This window comes from Physeter macrocephalus, chromosome 14 (assembly GCF_002837175.3).
Source record: "Physeter macrocephalus isolate SW-GA chromosome 14, ASM283717v5, whole genome shotgun sequence".
Lineage (NCBI taxonomy): Eukaryota > Metazoa > Chordata > Mammalia > Artiodactyla > Physeteridae > Physeter > Physeter macrocephalus.
The window spans coordinates 63,643,862-63,667,226 of record NC_041227.1 but is presented as its reverse complement, the minus strand read 5'-3'; the positions used below and the strand labels follow the sequence as shown (position 1 = coordinate 63,667,226).

General features: G+C 45.4%; 1 protein-coding gene and 1 pseudogene across 3 annotated transcripts in view; one reads left to right on the top strand and one right to left on the bottom strand.

Annotated features, from left to right (window-relative positions):
- COG7 (component of oligomeric golgi complex 7) overlaps positions 1 to 22,982 on the top strand; it is a 78,227-nt gene extending 55,245 nt beyond the window's left edge. The window contains exons 15-17 of one of the 3 annotated variants that reach the window (XM_007105657.4): positions 1,409 to 1,523; positions 19,757 to 19,900; positions 22,564 to 22,982. In XM_007105657.4, coding sequence (XP_007105719.1) covers positions 1,409 to 1,523; positions 19,757 to 19,900; positions 22,564 to 22,730 — 426 coding nt within the window. In that variant the 3' untranslated portion in view covers positions 22,731 to 22,982. Of the gene's footprint in view, positions 1 to 1,408; positions 1,524 to 2,100; positions 2,495 to 19,756; positions 19,901 to 22,563 lie in introns of those variants that run through there. The other 2 variants (XM_028498749.2, XM_055090714.1) reach the window with 2 other exon arrangements.
- Positions 10,018 to 10,506, bottom strand: LOC102978642 (60S ribosomal protein L32-like; annotated as a pseudogene).
- Positions 22,983 to 23,365: the final 383 nt, after the last annotated feature.

Sequence of the window (23,365 nt, the reverse complement as noted above, 5' to 3'; positions counted from 1 at the left end):
GGATGAAAGGGGTACCAAATACAGGAATATGCCTGTGGTCTCTGCACATAGTAGGTATTCAGGAAGTGCGTGCTGAGTGGAATTACAACGGAGAAATTCTAACCCCAGGAGTCAGCATCCTCCTCTTCCTCCAGCCTTGGGGAAAAATGATGAATTTGTTGCCATTTCAAGCTGAAATGTGCAGTGGTTGTGGTTATTAGTGCCTAAGTGACCACTTGTCTAGTTTGAGTGAAAGACACTCAAACTAGAGTGTTTTACTTGGTAAGATAAATGAAAGGAAAAGGTGCTGATTTTTTTTCATTTTACCATCTGTGTAGATACCGCTTTAAAGGGAGACCAAACACAATTTTTTGTTAGCACGATGGGCCACATTAAGCGTTTGGAGATGAAGGTGTAATCATCCTGTAGTCCTCTGGGCTGGTAGATTTTGGGAGTCTGTCTTAACTTCTGGACACCTGCTCCCGTATAGGTGTATGTAAGGCCAGATCGAGAAGATCTTTCTCTAATAGTCCTTGGACTTTTAGCTTGCAGAATCAGTATCAACTCTAAGCTGGAATGAATGTGTGAAATCAATATGGAGCCAAAAAAGTCAACAACAGGCTCCAGTACCTTTTTAAGAAAATATATATTACGTTGTCGTAACCTGAAAATCAACCTCATTTTGAAGTGACACATATACTTACCTTAAAATACTAGACAGTTGTGAGTTGTAATAGACATAGGTGTCTAAAATGTCTCCATGATGACAGTCATGTGTCTCTGACAAACACATGACAAACCCTGAATTACTCACGGGCTCATCCCAAATGTCTTGTAACCCTGCCTTTGCGATTCCTCGCCAACCAGGAAGGTTTACTTTCTAGAGTTTGTATTATGAAAACATACAGTTTTCCCTCCAAATTAATTTACAATTATAAACTGCTTTTCTCCCCAACAGAATTCCTTCCTTCGCCCGGTTAAATCACTTAGAAGGAAGAGACCCAGATCCAAATCCAGAAGACAGGATTGAAATTCTTGCTTGACCATGCACTTGTTGACATTGGCATCTTACTGGTTTTTCATCTATGAACAGTAATAATAACTTATATTTACACAAGTGCTTTAAATTTTACAAAGCACTCCAGTATCCATTACTCATTTGAGGTAGAGCTCGCACTGAATGCATTCCAAAAAACTGAGGCCATGAGTGAGAAGGATGAATCTATGATCTATGTGCAAACTACCGGTGACTGTTGTTTCAGGTGTTGCCTCACCGGTATTACCACACCCTGGAAAGATCAGACCTGGAGCTGCTGCAAGGTCTTGCAGTTTCATCTGTCCACCATTTGCCTTCACATAAATGTACTGCATGAAGTAATTACCGCCGCATGTGTCAACGTTGGGCTGACAGTGCTTTCTTTTGTTTCAGATCGGGCAGTATATCATGTCCCTCCCCCTGAACCTTGAGCCATTCGTGACTCAGGAGGACTCAGCCCTAGAGCTGGCTTTGCACGCTGGAAAGCTGCCGTTTCCTCCTGAGCAAGGTAAGAGAGACCTGCAGGAAAGAGGGCGGCGGGCTTGGATGTGATCGCATGCCCCTCGTAGCACCTTACTCTCATCATACCCGTCCTCCACACTCGCACTGAAATAGTTGTCAAAGTGTACAGTCGTGACTGAGAAAGATTGGGGTTCTCTTTTTGCACCCTCTGAGGGACTTCTGCGGGACAGAGTGGATTAGGGAAGGCTCACTGTATGCAGGGCATCCCTGGGGAACTCCCCCAGTGCCGTCAGTTGGGAGGTGGTGGCAGGTGGGCCTGGGGTCATAGGCATTCATTGGTGATACAAGGGAGGTCACAGGGCAAGGGACCCGCCAGGTGTTTTCTCTCTCTTTGCTCCCCCTCTGTGTGGACCACCTGTCAAGTAAAGTGGCACCTCATAAGAAGAGTTTTTCTTGTCAAGACAAAAATAAACTCTTCAGTGTAGAGGTTAACACTTCTGTCCAAATGCCTCTGGCTGTAGTAAGCTTCCAACTCCCCAAGGCTTGTGGGTCTCTAAACTGGCAAGGTAAAAAAATACAATACGTTAACACTTTTCCTTTTTCTCATTGTCTGGGCCTGACAGATTGAACAGGGACCACATACTCTCTGATCCAAAATCATCTTATCCCTAACATTGGGCATTATGGGCCTCCCTCTGTAATACTGAATAGATAGAAAAAAAATCACTTGGCATATAAAGGATTCAGCAGCTCAAGAGAAGGTACTGCACTGAAAATGAAATCACGTCGAAAGGTTAAAAATAAAGGGTTGCTAAAAGACATCTCATGTAAATTCAAATAAAAAGAAAACAAGATGACTGCATCACTATTAAAGAAGTTGAATCAAATCAAAAGATAATAAATGAGACTTTATGTCAATAACGGGTGGATTCCACAGTGAACCTGTAGTAGTCAGGTACCCTTATGTGGCCAGTAACACAGCACTGAAGTATATAAAGAAGAAGCTGGCAGACGTATAATGACAAAACCACATTAGTACTGAGAAAATCTTGTACCTCTCATTTAGGCTTTGACAGATCAAAAAGGAAAATTAACCAGAAGAAAAGAGGAATTGTTCTGTATAATAAGCACATTTGATTGAATCAATATGTCAAGATTTTTATCCCACAGAGGATAGGCATAGTTGTCAAATTTCCATAGACTGTTTGCAAAAGTAATACAAATAAAATCTCCATAAGTTTCATAGGATTATAAATATTAATGGTACTTATATAATTTTTGAAAAAAATTCTATTTAAAATTCAAATTTAAAATGTGAAACCTGCTAAGCTAAACTATGAGTGAATATTAATTAATCTTCGTGATAGGGAAGGGAAGACTTTTTTGAAATGAAAGAAACTGTAAAGGAGGGGACTTCCCTGGTGGTCCGGTGGCTAAGACTCCGTGCTCCCAGAGCAGGGGGCCCGGGTTTGATCCCTGATCAGGGAACTAGATCCCGCGTGCTGCAACTAAGATCCCGCGTGCCGCAACTAAGATCCCGCGTGCCGCAACTAAGATCCCGCGTGCCGCAACTAAGATCCCGCGTGCCGCAACTAAGACCTGGTGCGGCCAAATAAATAAACAAATAAATATTAAAAAAAAAGAAACTGTAAAGGAAATTGAAAGATAAATGATAAACTGGAAAAAAATAGCAACATATATGATAGATGATGGTTAATATCCTCATTTTATAAAAGTTCTTACAAGTCAGTAAGAAAAAGATGAACACCCACGGAAAAATACGTAAACAACATGAAGGCATTCAAATAAGCTAAAACATATAAAGAAATGTTTTAACTTTAGTAATCCTCAAAGAGCTGCAAATGAAAGTAGAATAGATCATTTTACAGCCTATCAAATTGACTAGATATACATGCATATATTTTATTTTATTTTTATGTATTTATTTTTAAAATAAATTTAATTAATTAATTTATTTATTTTGGCTGTGTTGGGTCTTTGTTGCTGCACGCGGGCTTTCTCTAGTTGGGTGAGCGGGAGCTACTCTTTGTTGCGGTGCGTGGTCTTCTTATTGCGGTGGCTTCTCTTGTTGTGGAGCATGGGCCGTAGGCACACGGGCTTCAGTAGCTGTGGCACACGGGCTCAGTAGTTACGGCACACAGGCTCTAGAGCACAGGCTCAGTAGTTGTGGTGCACGGGCTGTTGCTCTGCAGCATGTGGGATCTTCCCAGACCAGGGCTCGAACCTGTGTCCCTTGCATTGGCAGGCGTATTCTTAACCACTGTGCTACCAGGGAAACCCCATGCATATATTTTAAGTGTTTATGCTTAATATTTTCAAGATGGAGGAAAACAGTTTAAATTGTACAGTTTGAATTTCTGAAGGGCTATTTTGTACATCCATATAGTGATATACAGCCATGAAAATGGTATTATAAAAAATATTTAATGACTTATATTCTCAGCATATTGAGTGTGAAGAATGGTTATAAAATAATATATGCAGTATGAGTCCATTTAAAAAAAACCGCCGTGCACGTAAGCGCAAGGAGAAGAGACTAGGGGACTTCCCTGACAATCCAGTGGTTAGGACTCCGAGCTTTCACTGCCGAGGGCACGGGTTTGATCCCTGGTCGGTCGGGGAAGTAAGATGCCACAAGCTGCACGGCAAGGCCAAAAAAAAAAAAAAGACTAGAGCACGTTCACACCACTATCAATTGGTATATCCACTTTGGAAACAGTTTGGCATTTTCTAGTAAAAGTGACAGTGTGCATACCCTCTGGCCTATCAGTTTTACTCCCAGATATATATCCTAGAACCTCTTCCATCTGTGCCCCCCACATATATTTATAAGGATATTTGTGGTGACGTGGTAGTAGCCCCAAACTGGAAGCAACCTGAATGTCCATCAACAGTAAAGTGGACACCTACGTTATGGGACAGTCATGGGATGAAATAGTATGCAGTATTAAGAGTGAACAAGCTACAGCTGTACATAATGACGTGGATGATTCTCACAGGCACATGATTGAGCAAAAGAAATAAGACAGAATCCGAACAGCCAAAGTTAGAAGGCTTGCTGGGGGTTGCATACCTGGGGAGAGACTGCAGAGCGGGGTACCTGGGATCCTGCTGCATGTGCTTGGAGGGGCAGGTGAGAGCTTTGGGGTACCGGCAGTGGCCTTTTTCTTGAACACAGAGGTGATTGCATCGGCATTGGCTTTATAGTTGTTCTGTAAAACATGTAATGTGGGGCTTCCCTGGTGGCGCAGTGGTTGAGAGTCCGCCTGCCGATGCAGGGGACACGGGTTCGTGCCCCGGTCTGGGAAGATCCCACATGCCGCGAAGCGGCTGGGGTCCGTGAGCCATGGCCGCTGAGCCTGCGTGTCCGGAGCCTGTGCTCCGCAACGGGAGAGGCCACAACAGTGAGAGGCCCGCGTACCACAAAAACAACAACAACAACAACAAAAAACATGTAATGTGTTTTATACATTCTACCAGGTGTACGGTATATCTCATGATTTAAACAAAGGAAAAAGCCAAAGATAAGACCCTAGGAGAATAAATTGATAAAGATTGTCTGGAGGGTGGTTTCTATCCAGAGTTAAAGTAAACCCATCCTTTTTGATCCAGCAGTTCTTCTTTTAGATGCCCATTCAAGAGAAATCCATGCTTATGTGCCCACGGAGGTGCATATGAGGTGGTTTATTGCAGAATTGTTTGTCATGGCAAAAAATTAGAAAATGTAAATGTCTGTTATTCAGGGAGTAGGTAGGTATATTGTGATGCATCCATAATGTAGAAAATTTCTTTTTTTTTTTTTTTTTTGTGGTACGCGGGCCTCTCACTGTTATGGCCTCTCCCTTTGCGGAGCACAGGCTCCGGACACGCAGGCTCAGCGGCCATGGCTCACGGACCCCAGCCGCTTCGCGGCATGTGGGGTCTTCCCAGACCGGGGCACGAACCCGTGTCCCCTGCATTGGCAGGCGGACTCTCAACCACGTGCCACCAGGGAAGCCCAGAAAATTTCTTTTTGATTTTCTTTATAAGAGGTAGAACTATCTGTACTTAGAGATAAGGTCTTCAGAAATATGGATCTTACATTGTTAAGACAAAAAAGCAAGATACAAAATAATACATACAATATTATTTATGTTTTGAAAAAGCCGCACCCTCTGTATTTCTGTACATACATATGCACCTAAAAGCATTGAAAACATGTCTGGCAGAACACATACCAAACTGGTATCAGTGGCCACCTCTGGGCAGGGAAGTGGCAGGAGAGACGTGAAGTATGGTTAGTTTTTACTCATGATGTTTCTGTACTGTGTGAAATTTTAAAATTAGAATATATTTCTCATTGTATGTTAAAAATATATGTAAACTAAAATGCTAGTAATAGTTATTGAAGGGTGATGAGTTTATGTGAGTTTTTTAAATTCAATTTTTATATATATATATATTTATTGATATAATAATATATAATATATTAGTTTCAGGTATGCAACATAATAATCTGATATATGTATACACTACAAAGTGATCCCCACAAGAAGTCTAGTTACCATCTGTCACCATACAGTTGACCCCCTTCACCCTTTTTGCCTCCTCCCTTAATTCTCTTCCCCTGTGATAACCACCAATCTGTTCTCTGTATCTATGAGTTTTGTTTTTTGTTTGTTTGTTTGTTTTGATTTTCAGATTCCATATATAAGTGAAATCATACAGTATTGGTCTTTCTCTGACTGCCTTATTTCACTTAGCATAATACCCTCAAGGTCCATCCATGTTGTTGAAATTGGCAAGATTTCTCTCTTTTTATGGCAGAATAGTATTCCATTGTGTATATATACCACATCTTATTTATCCATTCATCCATTGATGGACACTTAGGTTGTTTCCATATCTTGGCTATTGTAAATAATGCTGTGATGAACATAGGGGTGTGTATGTCTTTTTGAATTAGTGTTTTTGTTTTCTTTGGATGAATACCCAGAAGTGGAATATCTGGGTCATATGGTGGTTCTATTTTTAATTTTTTGAGGGCCCTCCATACTGTTTTCCATGGTGGCTGCAGTAATTTACATTCCCACCAACAGTGTATGATGAGGGTTCCTTTCTTTCTACAACCAAAACTTGTTATTTCTTTTCTTGTTGATAGTAGCCGTTCTGACAGGTGTGAGATGATACTTCATTGTGGTTTTGATTAACATCTCCCTGATTATTACTGATGTTGAGTATCTTTTAGTGTGCCTGTTGGCCATCTGTATGTCTTCTTTGGAAAAATGTCCATTCAGCTTCTCTGCCCATTTTTTTAATCAGATTGTTGTTTTTTGTTATTGAGTTGTATGAGTTCTTTATATATTTTGGATATTAGCCCCTTATTGATTTTATGATTTGCAAATACAGTAGTGCCCCCTTATCCACAGGGGATGTGTTCCAAGACTGCCAATGGATGCCTGAAACTAATGGATAGTACTGAACCCTGTATATACTGTGTTTTCTCCTATACTAATGGTGGGTGGGTATATACAGTAACAATACACTGGACAAAGGGATGACTCATGTCCCAGGCGGGACAGGGTGGGGGCAGGGTGGGACAGGGTGAGATTTCATCATGCTACTTAACGCATTTTAAAGCTTGCTATATGGATTGCTTTTTTTTCTGGAATTTTCCATTTACTATTTTTGGACTGTAGTTGACTTTAGGTAACTGAAACCTCAAAAAGGAAAACCACAGATAAGGGCGGACTACTGTATCTTCTTCCATGCAGTAGGTTGCCTTTTTTTTTCTGTTGGTGGTTTCCTTTGCTGTACAGGAGCTATTTATTTATTTATTTATTTATTTTATTTTTGGCTGTGTTGGGTTTTCATTGCTGTGCGTGGGCTTTCTGTAGTTGTGGCAACTGGGGACTACTCTTCGTTGCAGTGTGCAGGCTTCTTATTGCTGTAGCTTTTCTTGTTGTGGAGCCCGGGCTCTAGGCACGTGGGCTTCAGTAGTTGTGGCTTATGGGCTCTAGAGTGCAGGCTCAGTAGTTGTGGCACATGGGCTTAGTTGCTCCGCAGCATGTGGGATCATCCTGGACCAGTGCTCAAACCCATGTCCCCTGCATTGGCAGGCGGATTCTTAACCACTGCACCACCAGGGAAGCCCCCAGGAGCTTTTTAGTTTGATGTAGTTCATTTGTTTATTTTTTCTTTTGTTGCCATTGCCTCTGGAGTCAGATCCAAAAAAATATTGCTAGGAACAATATCAAGGAGCTTACTGCCTAGGTATTTTATGGTTTTTGGTTTTACATTCAAGTCTTTAATCCATTTTGAGTTAATTTTTGTATATGATGTAAGACAGTGGTCCAGTTTCATTCTTCTGCATGTGGTTGTCCAGTTTTGCCAACACCGTTTATTGAAGAGGCTGTCCTGTCCACTTTGTATATTTTTGCTTCCTTTTTCACAAATTAATTGACTGTATATGTGTGGGTTTATTTCTGGGCTCTGTAATCTGTTCCATTGATCTATGTGTTTTTATGCCAATACCATACCATTTTGATTACTATAGCTTTGTGATATAGTTTGACATCAGGGCGTGTGATATCTCCAGCTTTGTCCTTCTTTCTCAAGACTGCTTTGGTTATTTAGGGTCTTTTGTGGTTCCATACAAATTTTATAATTATTTGTTCTAATTCGGTGAAAAATGCCATTGAAATTTTGATAGGGATTGCACTGAATCTGTAGATTGCTTTGGGTAGTACAGACATTTTAACAGTATTAATTCTTCCAGTCCATGACCATGGAATATCTGTTCATTTATTTGTGTCTTTTAAAATTTCTTCCATCAGTGTCTTACAGTTTTCAGTATACAGGTGGTTCACTTCCTTGGTTAAATTTACTCCTGGGTATTTTTTCTTTTTGATGCAATTATAAATGGGATTGCTTTGCTGATTTCCCTTTCTGATAGTTTGTTATTAGTGTACAGAAACCCAATCAATATTCTGTATATTGATTTTATATCCTGCAACTTTACTGAATTCATTTATTAGTTCTAAGAGTTTTTTGCTGGAGTCTTTTAACGTTTTCTATATGTAGAATCGTGTCATCTGCAAATAGTGATGGTTTTACTTCTTCCTTTCCTATTTGGATGCCTTTTATTTCTTTTTCTCGCCTAATTACCATGATTCGGACTACCAACACTAAGTTGAATAAAAGTGGCAAGAGTGGGCATCCTTGTCTTGTTCCTGATCTTAGAGGAGAAACTTTCAGCTTTTCATCAGTGAGTATGATGTTAGTTGTGGGTTTGTCATATACGGCCCTTATTATGTTGAGGTACTCACTGTATACTTACTTTGTTGAGAGTTTTTATCATAAATGGATGTTGAATTTTGTCAAATGTCAAATTTTGTCAAATGCCAATTGAGATGATCCTATGATTTTTATCCTTCATTTTGTCAATGTGGTATATCACATTGATTTGTGAATATTGTATCCCTGGGATAAATCCCACTTTATCGTGGTGTATGATCTTTTTAATGTATCGTTGAATTTCGTTTGCTAATATATTTTTTTTCACACTTTAGAATCCAAAATACTTTATTTCTCATTGGCAGTGATAAATCAGAAATGTGTATTATTTTTGCAGAGGCAGGTGAGTGGGGTAGGGAATTCGATGTAATGTTTTTTTCTAATCCCAAAACTCTTAACGTAGCAAACTGAGAGACAGGAAAGCACAAATGAAAAAGTACAAACCACCTTTCATGTCCCCCCATCGAGATGTAACCAGGTGGTTTGTGAACACGTCCTTTCTAGTTTTTAGTATCAAGGACACAGAAACATTAAGCGACAGGCCAAAGAATTTTCTGCTATCCCAGGTTAATAAAGGACAGATCCTAAACTGTTACTGTTTTCTCCGCACAATTCCTCTACTCAGTAGTCAAAAGACTATCAGAATGCTTCCCACGTCAATTCAAAGAAGTCACACAATGACCAACAATTTACTCAAATGTTTCAGACTGAGTTTTGAACAAGAGCCAATCTGTAAGACATTTATCTACTGAACTAAGGGCCTTAAATCCAATCTTGTGCTATAGAGTGCCACATGCCCTGTTCCATGTGACCTGTGCTGCCACTTAATACCATGTCTTGGAAAAATGGCCTCTTAGCCTCATAAAACAGCTGAATTCTAGGTACTGTTGACTAAGGTCTAGGACTGTAGTTGAAAAGGAAACTTGATTGTCCTCAATCTTCACAAGAACCACACAGGGTAATTCCTAACTTTATAAAGTGAGGCTAAAAATGACTTCTTGCTCCAAGATGCAAGGTCCTTCAACCAGGGGTCTCAGAACCTACCGTGGTCTGAGGGCCACATCTTCCCGAGCCCACCTGGAGCTGACCAAGGCTGCTCTGGGCACCTGAGGCCTGGGCCCCATGAAGGAGGGATCACGTATCCTTTACAAACGCCTTCCAAACAGAAGGTTCCACAGAGCACGAACAGGCAAAAGAGCAATCTCTGTGACAAGCTGTCAAACAAACTGAGGAGTAAAACCAAGGGGGAAATGCCAGATGGCCGTTTTGCAGTTTTATTAAACAAAACGTGCACACGAGCTGTCTATTCATTTTCTTCGCTGCGCAGCCTGGCGTTGGGATTGGTGACTCTGATGGCCAGCTGGGCTGCTCTCTCCACAATGGCTTTGCGGTTCTTGGAGGAGACGTTGTGCGCAATTGTTGCACATCAGCAGCACTTCAAGCTCCTTGACGTTGTGGACCAGGAACTTCCAGAAGCCGCTGGGCAGCATGTGCTTTGTTTTCTTGTTGCTCCCGTAACCGAAGTTGGGCATCAAGATCTGGCCCTTGAATCTCCTGCGCGCCCTGTTGTCAATGCCTCTGGGTTTCCGCCAGTTCCGCTTAATTTTGACGTATTGGTCTGACTGGTGCCGGATGAACTTCTTGGTCCTCTTTTTGACGATCTTGGGCTTCACGAGGGGTCTGAGGGCAGCCATGATGCCGAGTAGGAGATGGTGGCCACCTCCGTAGGCAGTGCCGAGGAAGAGAGGGGAAGGTAGCGTGCGAGGCTGATGGGACTTCCTCGTTTGCTGATATTTTGTTGAGAATTTTTGCGTCTATGTTCACCAGGGATATTGGCCTGTAGTTTTATTTTTTTGTGGTGTCTTTCCTGGTTTTGGTATCAGAGTAATGCTGTTCTTATAAATTAAGTCTGGAAATGTTCCCCCCTCTTCAATTTTTTGGAAGAGTTTTAGATGGATATGTATTAAATCTTTTTTGAATGTTTGGTAGAATTCACCAGTGAAGCTGTGTTGTCCTGGACTTAGGTTTGTTGGGAGTTTTTGGATTACTGATTCAATCTCCTTTCTAGTAATTGGTCTATTCAGATTTTCTCTTTCTTTATGAGTCAATCTTAGAAGATTGTATGTTTCTAGGAAGTTATCCATTTCTTCTGTGTTATCCAGTTTTTTGGTGTATAATTGTTCATAGTAGTCTTTTATGATCCTTTGTATTTCTGTGGTATCATTCTCCTCTTTTCATTTCTGCTTTTATTTATTTGAGCCTTCTCTCTTTTTTTCTTGGTGAGTCTAGCTAAAGGTTTGTCAATTTTGTTTATCCTTTCAAAGAACCAGCTCTTAGTTTTATCGATCTTTTCCATTGTTTTTTAGTCTCTATTTCATTTATTTCCATTTTCATCTTTATTATTTACTTCCTTCTACTAACTTTGGGTTTAATTTCTTCTTCTTTTTTCTAGCTCTTTTAGGTGTTAAGTTAGATTATTTATTTGAAAAATTTCTTGTTTCTTGAGGTAGGTCTGTATTGTTTTGAACTTCCTGCTTAGAACTGCTTTTGCTACATTCTATAGATTGGGGTGGTTGTACTTCCATTTTCATTTGTTTCAAGGTATTTTTGATTTCCCTTATGATTTCTTCATTGACCCATTGGTTGTTCAGTAGCATGTTGTTTAATCTCCACATATTTGTGATTTTTCCAGTTTTCTTCTTGATTTCTAGTGTCATACTATTGTGATTGGAAAAGATGCTTGATATGGTTTCAATCTTCTTAAATTTATTGACTTGTTTTGTGGCTTAACATGTGATCTGTCCTGGAGAATGTTCCATGTACACTTGAGAAGAGTGTGTATTCTGCTGCTGCTGCTTTTTGGCTGGAATGTTTCATACACACACACACACACACACGTGGCCATTGAGTCTAACAGGTTATTTGAGGCTGATATTTTCTTGATTTTCCGTCTGGATGATCTCTCCAGTGATGTAAGTGGGATATTAAAGTCCCCTGCTATTATTGTATTGCTGTCAATTTCTCCCTTTAGATGTGTTAATATTCGCTTTATATATTTAGGTGCGTCTGTGTTGGGTGCATAAATGTTTACAAATGTTACACCCTCTTGATGGACTGACCCCTTAATCATTATGTAATGACATTCTTTGTCTTTTATTACATTCTTTGTTTTAAAGTCTGTTTTGTCTGATATAAGTATAGCTACACTGGCTTTCTTTTCATTTCCATTTACATGGAAAATCTTTTTCTATCCCTTCACTTTCAGTCTGTGTGTGTCCTTAGATCTGAAGTGAGTCTCTTGTAGGAAGCATAGATGAGTCTTGTTTTTTATCCATTCAGCCACTCTGTGTTTTTAATTGGAGAATTTAGTCCATTTACACTTAAAGTAAAAAGTATGAACTTACTGCCATTTTGTTCATTATTTTCTGGCTGTTTTGTAGTTCCTCTCTGTTCCTTCTTCTCTTCCTTTGTGGTTTGATGAATTTCTTTAGTATTATATTTATATTCCTTTCTCATTATATTTTGTGTATCTACTGTAGGTTTTTGCTTTGTGCTTACTATGAGGTTCACATATAACAGTGGCTCTCTCTCTCTCTCTCTCTCTCTCTATATATATATATACATATATATAACATATATAAAATATACTATATTAGTATATATAAATATATATATACTATATTAGCATATATAAATATACTAATATATATTAAATATATATAAAAAGATATATATAATACACTGCCAAATATATATATATGGCAGTATAATTTAAGTTGGTAGCAACTTAAATTTTTGTTTTTTTAATTTACTTATTTATTTTTTGGCTGCGTTGGGTCTTCGTTGTTGCACACAGGCTTTCTCTAGTTGTGGCGAGCAGGGGCTACTCTTTGTTGCGGTGCATAGGCTTCTCATTGTGTTGGCTTCTTTCGTCGCGGAGCATGGGCTTTAGGCGTGCAGTAGTTGTGGCTCTCAGGCTCTAGAGTGCAGGCTCAGTAGCTGTGACACACAGGCTTAGTTGCTCCGCGGCTTGTGGGATCTTCCCGGACCAGGGCTCGAACCTGTGTCCCCTGCGTTGACAGGTGGATTCCTAACCACTATGCCACCAGGGAAGCCCGGTAGCAACTTAAATTTGAATGCATTTTAAAAACTCTACGTTTTGGGGCTTCCCTGGTGGCGCAGTGGTTGAGAGTCCACCTGCCGATGCAGGGGACATGAGTTCGTGCCCTGGTCTGGGAAGATCCCACATGCCACGGAGCGGCTAGGCCCGTGAGCTGTGGCCGCTGAGCCTGCGCGTCCGGAGCCTGTGCTCCGCAACGGGAGAGGCCACAACAGTGAGAGGCCCGTGTACCACAAAAAAAAAAAAAAAAAAAAAAAAAAGAACTCTACATTTTTACTCCCCCCGTAACGTTAAATGTTTTTGTCATATTTTACATCTTTTTATTTTGAGTATCCCTTAACTAATTATTATAGTTAAAGTTAATTTTACTACTTTTTTCTTTTAACTTTCATACTAGCTTTATAAGTGGTTAATCTACTACATTTACTATATATTCATCTTTCACCAGAGAGATTTTTATTTTCATATGTTTTCTTGTTATTAGTACCTTTTCTTTTTAGCTTAAAGAAGACCCTTCTTATAAGGCTGGTTTAGTGGTGATGAACTCCTTTAACTTTTGCTTGTCTTGGAAGCTATCTCTCTTTCAATTCTGAATGATAGCCTTGCCTGGTAGAGTATTCTGGGTTGGAAGTTTTTTCCTTTCAGCACTTTGAATATAACATGCCAATCCTTCTGGCTTTCAGAGTTTCTGTTGAAAAATCAGCTGATAATCTTATGGTGGTTTCCTTGCACGTACAAGTTGGGTTTTTTTTCTTGCTGTTTTTAAGATTCTCTCTTTAACTTCTGACATCTTAATTATAATGTATCTTAGTGTGGATCTCTTTGGGTTCATCTTGTTTGGAACTCTGTGCGTCCTGGACCTCAATGTCTGTTTCCTTCCCCAGGTTAGGGAAGTTTTTAGCCATTATTTCTTCAAATAAATTTTCTTCCTGTTTCTCTCTCTCTTCTCCTTCTGGGACCCCTATAATGCAAATGTTATATCTACTTGATGTTGTCCCATAGGTCTCTTAAATTATCTTCACTTTTTAAAATTCATTTTTCTTTTTGCTGATCTGTTTTTTTTTTTTTTTTTTTTTTTTTTTTTTTTTTTTTTTGTGGTATGCGGGCCTTCCTCTGCTGTGGCCTCTCCCGTTGCGGAGCACAGGCTCCGGACGCGCAGGCTCAGCTGCCATGGCTCACGGGCCCAGCCGCTCCGCGGCATGTGGGATCCTCCCATACCGGGGCGTGAACCCGGTTCCCCTGCATCGGCAGGCGGACGCGCAACCACTGCGCCACCAGGGAAGCCCTGCTGATCTGTTTGAATGAGTTCCACTGCTCTGTCTTCCAGGTCAGTGATTTGTTCTTCTACTTTATCTAGTCTGCTATTGAACCCCTCTAATGTATTTTTTAGTTCTCTTATTGTATTCTTCAGCTCTGCAGCTTCTGTTTGGTGTTTTCTTATATTTTCTACCTTTTTGTCGATGTTCTCATTATGTTTATCCATCCTTTGCCCAAGTTGGGTGAGCATCTTTATGACCATGAGTTTGAACTCTTTATCAGGTAGATTATTTATCTCTGTTTCATTCAGGCCTTTTTCTCAGGTTTTGTCTTATTCTTTGATTTGGAAACTATTCCTCTGTTTCCTCATTTTGCTTGACTCTCTATGTTGGCTTCTATGTAATAGGCAAAAGAGCCACCTCTCCCAGTCTTGAAGGAGTGACCTTGTATAGGAGATGAGCCTTATCATTCAACTTTTCCCTAGCTCTTGGTTGTCTCTCAAACCTCTGTGATTGTCTAAGTAGCCTGGCTTATTCTTGATAGGCTCCAGTTGTTGAGGGTGCACCAAGACTTGTCAGTGTTCCAAAGGGAATGATCTCACTCAGCACCCAGATTCAGGCTGATTGGAAGCCAGATACTCAGGCAGCAGCTTTTAAAGTATGCAGATGTATACAGTCCTATGGGACTGCAATCATAGACCCTGCTGACCTCCAGACTGGGAGATCTGGAGGTGTCTCCTGGGCAACAGTTGAAAGCATCGGGACTTCAGACGAGTGTATAAGCTCCTTGCTGGGAGGTACCAGTGAGCAGTGGTGAGGCCAAGGGAGGGTGCAAGAATGGTGCCTCCCTGCCTGCTTCCCTGAGAGCACCTCTGTAGCCCTGAAGCCTATCCCTCAGGTTGAAGCTCCAGGACAATTAAAAGGCCCTTTTTCACCTGCAGACTGGGGATGTGGCTCAGTCTGCTGCGTAGTGTCCTGGGTGTGATATCCTGCCCAGAACTGGCTTTCTGATTGTTACAGTCCTGTGCCCAGGAGCACAAGCCCCTCTGGTTATCAGAGCCAGGCCATCGAGGTGTTCCCTCTGTGGACTGCACTTGCCCACTGGCGTTAGCAAGGTTGGGAAGGAGCGCTGGGGGCAGGGCACACCTGTGCTTTTGGTGATGTGGGAGGAGAGTGTGGAGCGGGGCACACCCTCAGCTTTCCCGAGGCCATGTCTGAGCCCGTCCACCTGCGCCCCCGGGGAGAGGGAGCGTGCAAAATGGCATTTTCCAGCCCCTTTGTCCCTGAGGTCAACCCTAGATACTCCCTGCCCCACTGGCAGATGCTTTAAGATTAGCAGCTGAATCTCCTTCTCATAGAATCCAGTCACCTCTCAAACTGCTGCCTTTGTGCTGGTTCCTAGGGTGAGTCTGTGCACGAGCTCCTCAACAGGAGTACCTCAGATTCCCACAGACCCCCGGGTCCCCTGCACATAAACTCCAATGGTTTCAAAGCCAGATGTTTTGGGGGCTTCGTCTGGCTGCAGGTCCCAGGGTTGGGGTGCCCGATGCGGGGCACAGACAGACCTCTTGCTGCTCAGGAAGGGGCTCTGCCCATGAGATCCTGCCCTACTGTGTGGGGGGTTTGGTGAGGCTGTATCTCTGCCTCTCCTCTCCATCTTCATGTGGCCCTCTTCTCCCTTGCTGTGAAGGAAGCTGTTCAGCTGGTTTTCAGTTCTTATGCAGTGGGTGTTATTTCATGAATAGTTGTGGGTGTGGTGTGCTGGGGGAAGAGGTGAATTCAGGGTCTTCCTGTGCTGCCATCTTGGACTCAAGGGCTCCAAGTGATTCTTATTTTCATCTATTGGCTAATACACTTTTTAAGTTTAAAAAATTTTTTAACTTTTTTTTCATAGAACTTTTCACGTACACACACTCAAACGCAAAAGTAGTGAGAATAGTACAAGGAAACCCAGACACTCATCATCTGGCTTCAAGAGTGGCTTCTTGTTTCATGTATTCTGCTCACATTTTTTGCTAGAGTATTTAAATCACATCCCAGGCATCATGCTGTTTCATCCATAAATACTTCATTATGTATCTCTTACTGATAAGGATTAAATTCAGGTTCAAATTCTTTGGCAAGAAAATGTGGTGCTATGTTTATTGTCTGTTGCCTTACATCAGGAAGAGCATAATGTCTTATTGTTCCACTGCAAATAAATATATACACATTTAGTGAATATGTGATTGTTTTCATTTGCTCACTCGTTCATTCATTCTCTCACTTAAGAAATGTTTATTAATCGTTCTGTGTGCTGGGCTCTGGGTTGAGCATTGTTCAGAAGGAAAGACCTCCCGGCCATAAAGTAACATTGTAACAATGGTTGAAAACATAACAACAAGAAGCTGATCCGGGTAATTTTTTTGTCTTTACCCTTCATCCAGTGTTTTATTATGAAAAATTTCAAGCATACAGAAAATAGGAAAGAATTACCCAGTGAACTAGCATTCTAGTTCTAGTTTTTTTTTTCTTTTTTAAAAATTTTATTGAAGTATAGTTGATTTGCAGTGTTGTGTTAGTTTCTGGTATACAGCAAACGGATTCAATTATACATATACGTATATATTTTTTCATATTCTTTTCCATTATGGTGTATCACAGGATATTGAATATAGTTCCCTGTGCTATACAGTAGCAGGACCTTATTGTTTAGCCATCCTATATATAATAGTTGGCACTAGTTCTAGTTTTCTCCCATTTTAACATTGAAAGTTTTATGAAGCAGATGGTTAAACAGCCAGTAGGAACTTTTTGGCTTAGATAAATGATAAGTAGGAGGGAGATTTAAAAATCATTGCGAGTCTTTTTCCTGTGAGGAAATTGAACTCTGGGAATTGTAAAGGGATGTGTCCAAGGGTCACAAACACAATGGGTTAGAGCAGAGGCATTTGCAGGAAAACTCCAGTCTCCACGTGTCGTGGTCCTCTTCCTTGGTGGAGTTACCAGGTTTGGCTGCAGTGGATGGACTTGGGAGATCTGTGGAGGCAGCCGGAGCTGCCGTGGAGTCATGATTCTGGGCACTGGGGAAAAGTGCTTCCCAGGCGTGGGCATTGGGCCCGGGAGGCTGCCGCCCTCTCTCTGGCCTGGCTGACAGGCAGAGGGCCCAGCTCCTGGTTCTGGCAGGTCATCTGATGGGCAGGTGCAGCCTCTCTGCGGAGCTGCTGCTGCGTGGTGGGCCCTCGGGAAGAGCCAGCCCTGCGGGGACTATGGCTCAGGAAGGGGCCGCCATCTGTCGTGGCCAGGCCATCGCTGAAGTCAGTGCAAAAGCTCAAGCGTTGCTGAGCCCAGCCTGGCCTTTTAAAACCCCTTTTTCTTGAGATTTCTTTTCTTTCCTGCATTTTGTCTGTCTTGCTTCTCTTTCCTGGTTCTTGCCCTCACCCTCTGACTAATGATTCCCTGCCCACTTAAAAACCTCTGATGGCCCCTTAGGACCTACAGGACAAAATCCAAACCCCTCGTGGCCTGGCGCTGGGGACCCTTCCCAGTCCTGCCCAGGGGAGTGCTTGCGGCCTCATCGCCTCCCTTTCTGTCTCTCCTGCGCCCCACATGCTCACATTCCAGCCACGCAGAAGGAATTTTTCTTCACTTTCAAAATTTAAAAAAAGTTTTGATTAAAAATCTACTGCTCTGAGACAGTCACTGGTAGCATCTGAGGGACTATCCTCCCCATGTGCTTTTCTCTTCGGAGCTGCACGTTCACGCACTTCTTCACAAACAGGGTCATCTCACACGTGCTCCGTTTATCACGGGCACTTTTTAAAATTGAGTTTTGTTCTCTCTGCTCAGAATGCTGTTTTTCCTCGAGTGCGTTTGGCAAACTGCCCATCCGTCCAAGTAAGCACAGGCACTCGCTCCTGGTTGTGGGCTCCTGCTGGTCTCAGAATGTGCAGTTGCTGCAGCACTGACCTCATTGAGGGCTGTCTTTGTTGCCTGGCCAGAGGGTGCCTGAAGGGCAGGGCCACCCAGGACAGCGCCAGACCCAGCAGGGTCTCCACAAATGGGACTTAATGCAGTTAACACACGACTGCCCGCCACCCGCTGTGTCCATGTGTCTGTGTCTCTGGGCTCCTCTTCCCCTGACCTGGAGGGTCTCCCAAGGCACCAGCCTAAGTCTCTTACTCATTTTCATGTCTCCCTCTCATCCATTTCTATCAGCTTTCAGTTCAGTTCTGTCCGACAACCCTAGAATCTAGGTGTTTGGTGCTCTGGCCTGTTAGGTTCAGCCCTTTCTGGGTCAGAGTCAGTGCGAAGGAGGTTTATCCCCCAGACCAGCCTCCCTCCCAGCTGCGTTTCTGGCCACACTATAGCCAGTCCAGTTCCAAGGCGGAAATGCTAGATCACACATTATTGTCCTCGTCCTCATTTGTGATATCCTGTTTTGATTTTTAACCTTCTGGCTTGTATTTGTCGTACAGATGCTCTATGTTAAACAGGTCACAGTTTTCAAAGAAAATAGATCACACCATCCCACCACCGCACTCACTGGTGTTACCGGTGTTGCCGTGTTCCCACGTGCCCTTTGGGCTCTTCTCTAAGCAGATGGTGTTTACAAGTAACTTTGTATTCTCTGTTACTATTATTATTAGTGGTGGTAGTAGTAGCATTTTGCTTATCTTCTAATTTTCCACTGCTTGGCTCCATACTTACTTATAAAAAAATGTTGCTCTCATTTCTCCCCTTCTTTCCACTTCTGCTGCGGGGTATCCCCCTTGCCCTCAGGCGTCAGGCTGGCGCCTCTCGTGCCTGGATGGCCGCTGCATCTCCCTCCTTCACCCCGCCCTGGCCTGGCAGGCCCTCCCAACATGGGCTCGTCTTCTCATAACCTTGCAGGGAACCTGCAGTCACTGCCTGCTTCCTACTACATGGGGTGCATGTGGTTCTCGGGGTGCCCTCTGTGACCCAGCCCAATCCCCTAACACACTTCCCACTTCTCTCTGTACATACTCCCCCCATCCCCAGTAATAATTCTAGCACTAATGGCTACTGTGCACGTGGCACTAAGCGTGCGGAAGGGCCCACACTGAGGGCCCCGTGTAATTCCCACGGCAGCCCTGAAAAGCCAGGACTGATGTTATCTCTATTTTACCGAGGAAGCAAACAGTCAGGCGGCACCCGGCTCATTAGTGGTAGGCTTGGTCTCGAACCCAGGTCTCGGTTCTGATGTGCCGCCTGTGTCTTCAGCACTGCCGTCTGTCTCCTGCTGGGCTGTGTCAGTTCTCCACCCTCTCACCTGTGGTGTGGGCCGCCCTCCCTCTTGCTGTGTCTGCAGAACTCCTCCTGGCCTGCCTGGCTGCATCTGCCCCCAGCCTTTGAGGCCTCTGAGGTTGTCCCACCTCGCCTGATTGCTTTCTTTTCTGAATCCTCGTTGTACTGAGTTGATACCAGTTGACCTAAGATGTAATTGTCCTCTGTTTCCTGCGTTGCCCATTGAGACGGTAGCTTTGCGTATTGCATGTGGCACCTATCATGGGGCCTGGTCACCCAGAAGAGCCCCGTAAGAGCTGTCGGTGGCCGGTTCTTCCTGGTCAGGCTGTGTTTCTTTGGTGACCCTCTTTCCCTTTCCAGGGGACGAACTGCCTGAGCTGGACAACATGGCTGACAGCTGGCTGGGCTCTGTCGCCAGAGCCACGATGCAGACCTACTGTGACGCGGTCCTCCAGATCCCTGAGCTCACCCCGCACTCCACCAAGCAGCTGGCCACCGACATCGGTGGGTCCCTGGGATGGGTTGGGGGAGGGTCAGCTCTGGCCTGTTGCATCCGTCAGGCCCCCTGCCCTCCAGGAGCGTCGTCCCAGGTCTCCTCTCAATTTCAGCTCTGGGTTTGTCTGTGAAGCTTTGTTAAACATGTGGACTCCCCAGGCCCCACTCCCAGAGATTCTGATGTAATAAGCCTGGGTAGAAGCCTAGACACCAGTGTTTTGCCTGGTGTCCCCGTGGACTCGGATAGCTGCCGAGGCTGAGAGCCATTAAGGGGCGCTGTGCCGAGATGGGTTGGGATGTGTGATGCCGCCTTGCCCCGCCTTGCCTTCTGCCCGTCGACAGAATCATCCAGCACACTGACGTTGAATAAGCTCCCAGTGTGCACAGGCGTGCCCGGTGCTGGGCCAAGCACTGCGCACCCACTGGCTTACGCAATCTTCAAAACTCCCCGTGAGCTCAGCGCCCCTGCCTTCATCACACTGATAAGGAAGCGGGGGCACAGAGCATGTGCATCACGAGGCCACCCGGCCAGGGCTGCCCCGTGGTCTCCATCCAAGTACCTGCCTGCCTCCCGGGTCACAGGGCCGTGTGCCCAGCTGCTCCTGCTGGCGCATGTCCCTGGAGGTGATGCCGCCTGCGGGGTGCTCTGAGGCTGGGGGTACTGCAGGCAGGTGGTCGGGGCGTCTCCCCAGCCTCTTGGTATCAGTCCATTGCCTGCCTGTTCTTTAGCTGGAGGCAGCTCTTGGAGCAGGCGAGGGAGAGGGTGGCGGGAGCCTTAAGGATTAGCTCCTTGGGGACCCAGCCAGAGCTTTGCCCTGGGTGACCCCGGGCCCGAGCCAGCCGCTTGTTTTGCTGAGGAAGAAATGGAAGTGAGGCCCTTTGCTCCGGGTCCCAGAGCAGTGAGTGATGGGGCCAGGCCTGGCACCCAGCTGCCCCAGCTCCCGGCTCTGTGCTCATTCGTGGTCAGCTCTCAGCCGTTACAGGGCAGCAGCCAGCTTTTGTCATCTCACTGGGCACAGGTTCAGAGACGCGATGAAGGGGTTCAAATGTTCGTCGGTGGCCCCTGTTGGTGTAGGAGGGAGCATCGAGGAGAGAACCCGCGGAACCAGCGCGCGAGATTTGGGGGTGGTCCCTAGGGTTCACTTGTCCACTCGCGCCTCCCGCCCTGTTAAGCTGCCGTCCACACCCATCTGCCCGCTCGCTCAGCGATGACTGAGTGTCGGTCACGTGCCTGCCCAGCGATGACTGAGTGTCTGCTACGTGCCAGCCGTCGTGCTAGGAGATGGGACGCAGGAGAGGTTTGGACAGTGAGGGAGTGTGCTTAGGGGCCGGGAAGTTGCCAGGTGGTGACACGATAGAGAGCGGAGAGGTCTGTGGCAGCGCGTGGCCATCTTAAAGACGCTCAAATTAAGCATTAAAATGTAACAAAACCAAAGACACTCTTGCTGTCTGAACAGAAGATGTCATGGTAGATCATGGGCTGCCGCTTCGCAGGGCCTGGCCGACAGTCGAGGGGAACTCACAGTTTTATGGGTGAATATGTGCCAGAGGCAGGTGCCTGGCTGGTTGGTGGTGCCCTTCCTGGGAAGCGGCTCGCTGGGACGTGAGTCAGGCAGCCAGGCAGAGTGGGCACCTGCTCTGGGCTCTGCCCTGAGCCGGGCCTCAGGAAGAAGACACAGGCGAGATAGAGCCGTGCCTGGAGCTCCCGCCTAGTCGGGCAGAAAAGATGAACGTGGGTGGTCATCAGAACAGGAGGGACCTGCCGGGTGCTGCGTCTCCCGGTCCCTCAGAGCGGGAAGAGGGAGGAGCTGGAGAGCGCCCCTCCCCGGGCAGGGACGGAGCAGCCAGTCACCGACCACCCGCGTCACGTCAGGCGCGTCCGCCGTCCTTGTCCCACTTCATCCCCCGAACGTGCTGCCTGATGGGTACGAACTGCATCCACAGGTGGAAGTAGAGACTCGAGAGGTGGCTGGAGTCACTGAAGTCACCCTGACCTCGGAAACCCGGTTTTCTCCTCCACTCTGCCGGCGCTGCCCGAGCTTGCCTGCCGGTGGGAGGGCACTGCTGCTTTTCAGAAGGACAGGAGCCTCAGACCCTCTCTTGGAAACGCTCATCGACTTGGCCTGGGGGTGGGCTCAGTAATCTGTCCTGACTCGTACCCTAAGGGGTTATCTGGGAGGTGTGGGAACTGCGTTACACCAGGCCTGGCGTTACACCTGCACCGTCCAAGTCCCCCCTGTAGGGGCTCTGCTGGGAAATCTTCGGGAGCTGCTTAGATAAGCCCTGTGTCTCCTGACCCCGTGGGTTTTCCGTGTCGTCAGTGGGGTCCGCTGGGGAGCAGGGCTGGGAACGCAGGAGTCCCCAGGGTAGAGCTTCGGCTGAGGTCGGCTGGTTGGGCTGGAGAGCTGAGCGTGCAGTGGGAGTGGCGGGGACGGGGCGATGGTGGCAACTCCTTTGTGAGGTTAGAGTTCCTGGACCCGGGCCGAGCTCACAGGCAGGTGTGACCCCTTGGGAAAGCCCTCAGAGTGAAGGCTTGTGGGCTGAGGGCAGACCTGGCGGCCAGCACTTGGGGGTTGGGGGTGTGTCTTGTCCCTTACCGCGGGGAGGCCTTTGGAGCTCGTCCTCTCGGTGCTGAGTCTGTCGAGCTGTGTCTGTCTGCTCCCACCCCACAGACTACCTGATCAACGTAATGGACGCCCTGGGCCTGCAGCCGTCCCGCACCCTCCAGAACATCGTGATGCTCTTGAAGGCCAAACCCGAGGATTACAGACAGGTCAGCAAAGGCCTGCCCCGTCGCCTCGCCACCACGGTGGCCGCCATGCGGGGTGTGGACTACTGACCCCCACGCACCCGGCTGATAAGAGGGTCGGGGCTGGAGTTCCGGGGCCACAGAAGCCCCCAGAATGGATTTGCTCTAAAAATCCGCCTGGGATTGGGCAGAATTTGTTTCAAAAAGATGTGGTTCATTTGTATAATCAAAAAAAAAAAGGTTGTAAGTTAGAGGTGTATTATTTATCAGTGAGGAATTTTCAGATGATTTTTTAAATGATCCTGTCTTGAAAGTGCAATGAATAAATACTGTGAAATGAAAGAAGGCTGCTTTCTTTCCTCAGTGAATATTGGGGTGCTTCTCACGTGCTGTGCTGTCTGCACTGAGGATTCGGCCGGAAAGGATAGTCCCGGCTGGGTTAGCCTGCCCGTGCCAGCCCTCCGGAGGGGCGCTGCCGCGGGTGTGGCCCCTGAGCCAGCCCCACTGGGCTGCCAGGGCCGTGTCTCTCTGGGTTTGTCATCCAGGGATTCCCACACATTCGGTCCCCACATCTTTGGAACCAGTTTGGCTGGCCCCGAAAGAGCATCAGCTGCGAATCTGCACCAAGAAAAATATTTTGGTTTCTCATGTGGTGGATCACAGACTGTCCGTGGCAGGGCTCGAGCCTGGCTCCTGCCTTGAAGTGGGAGCTGGTAACCTGGAAG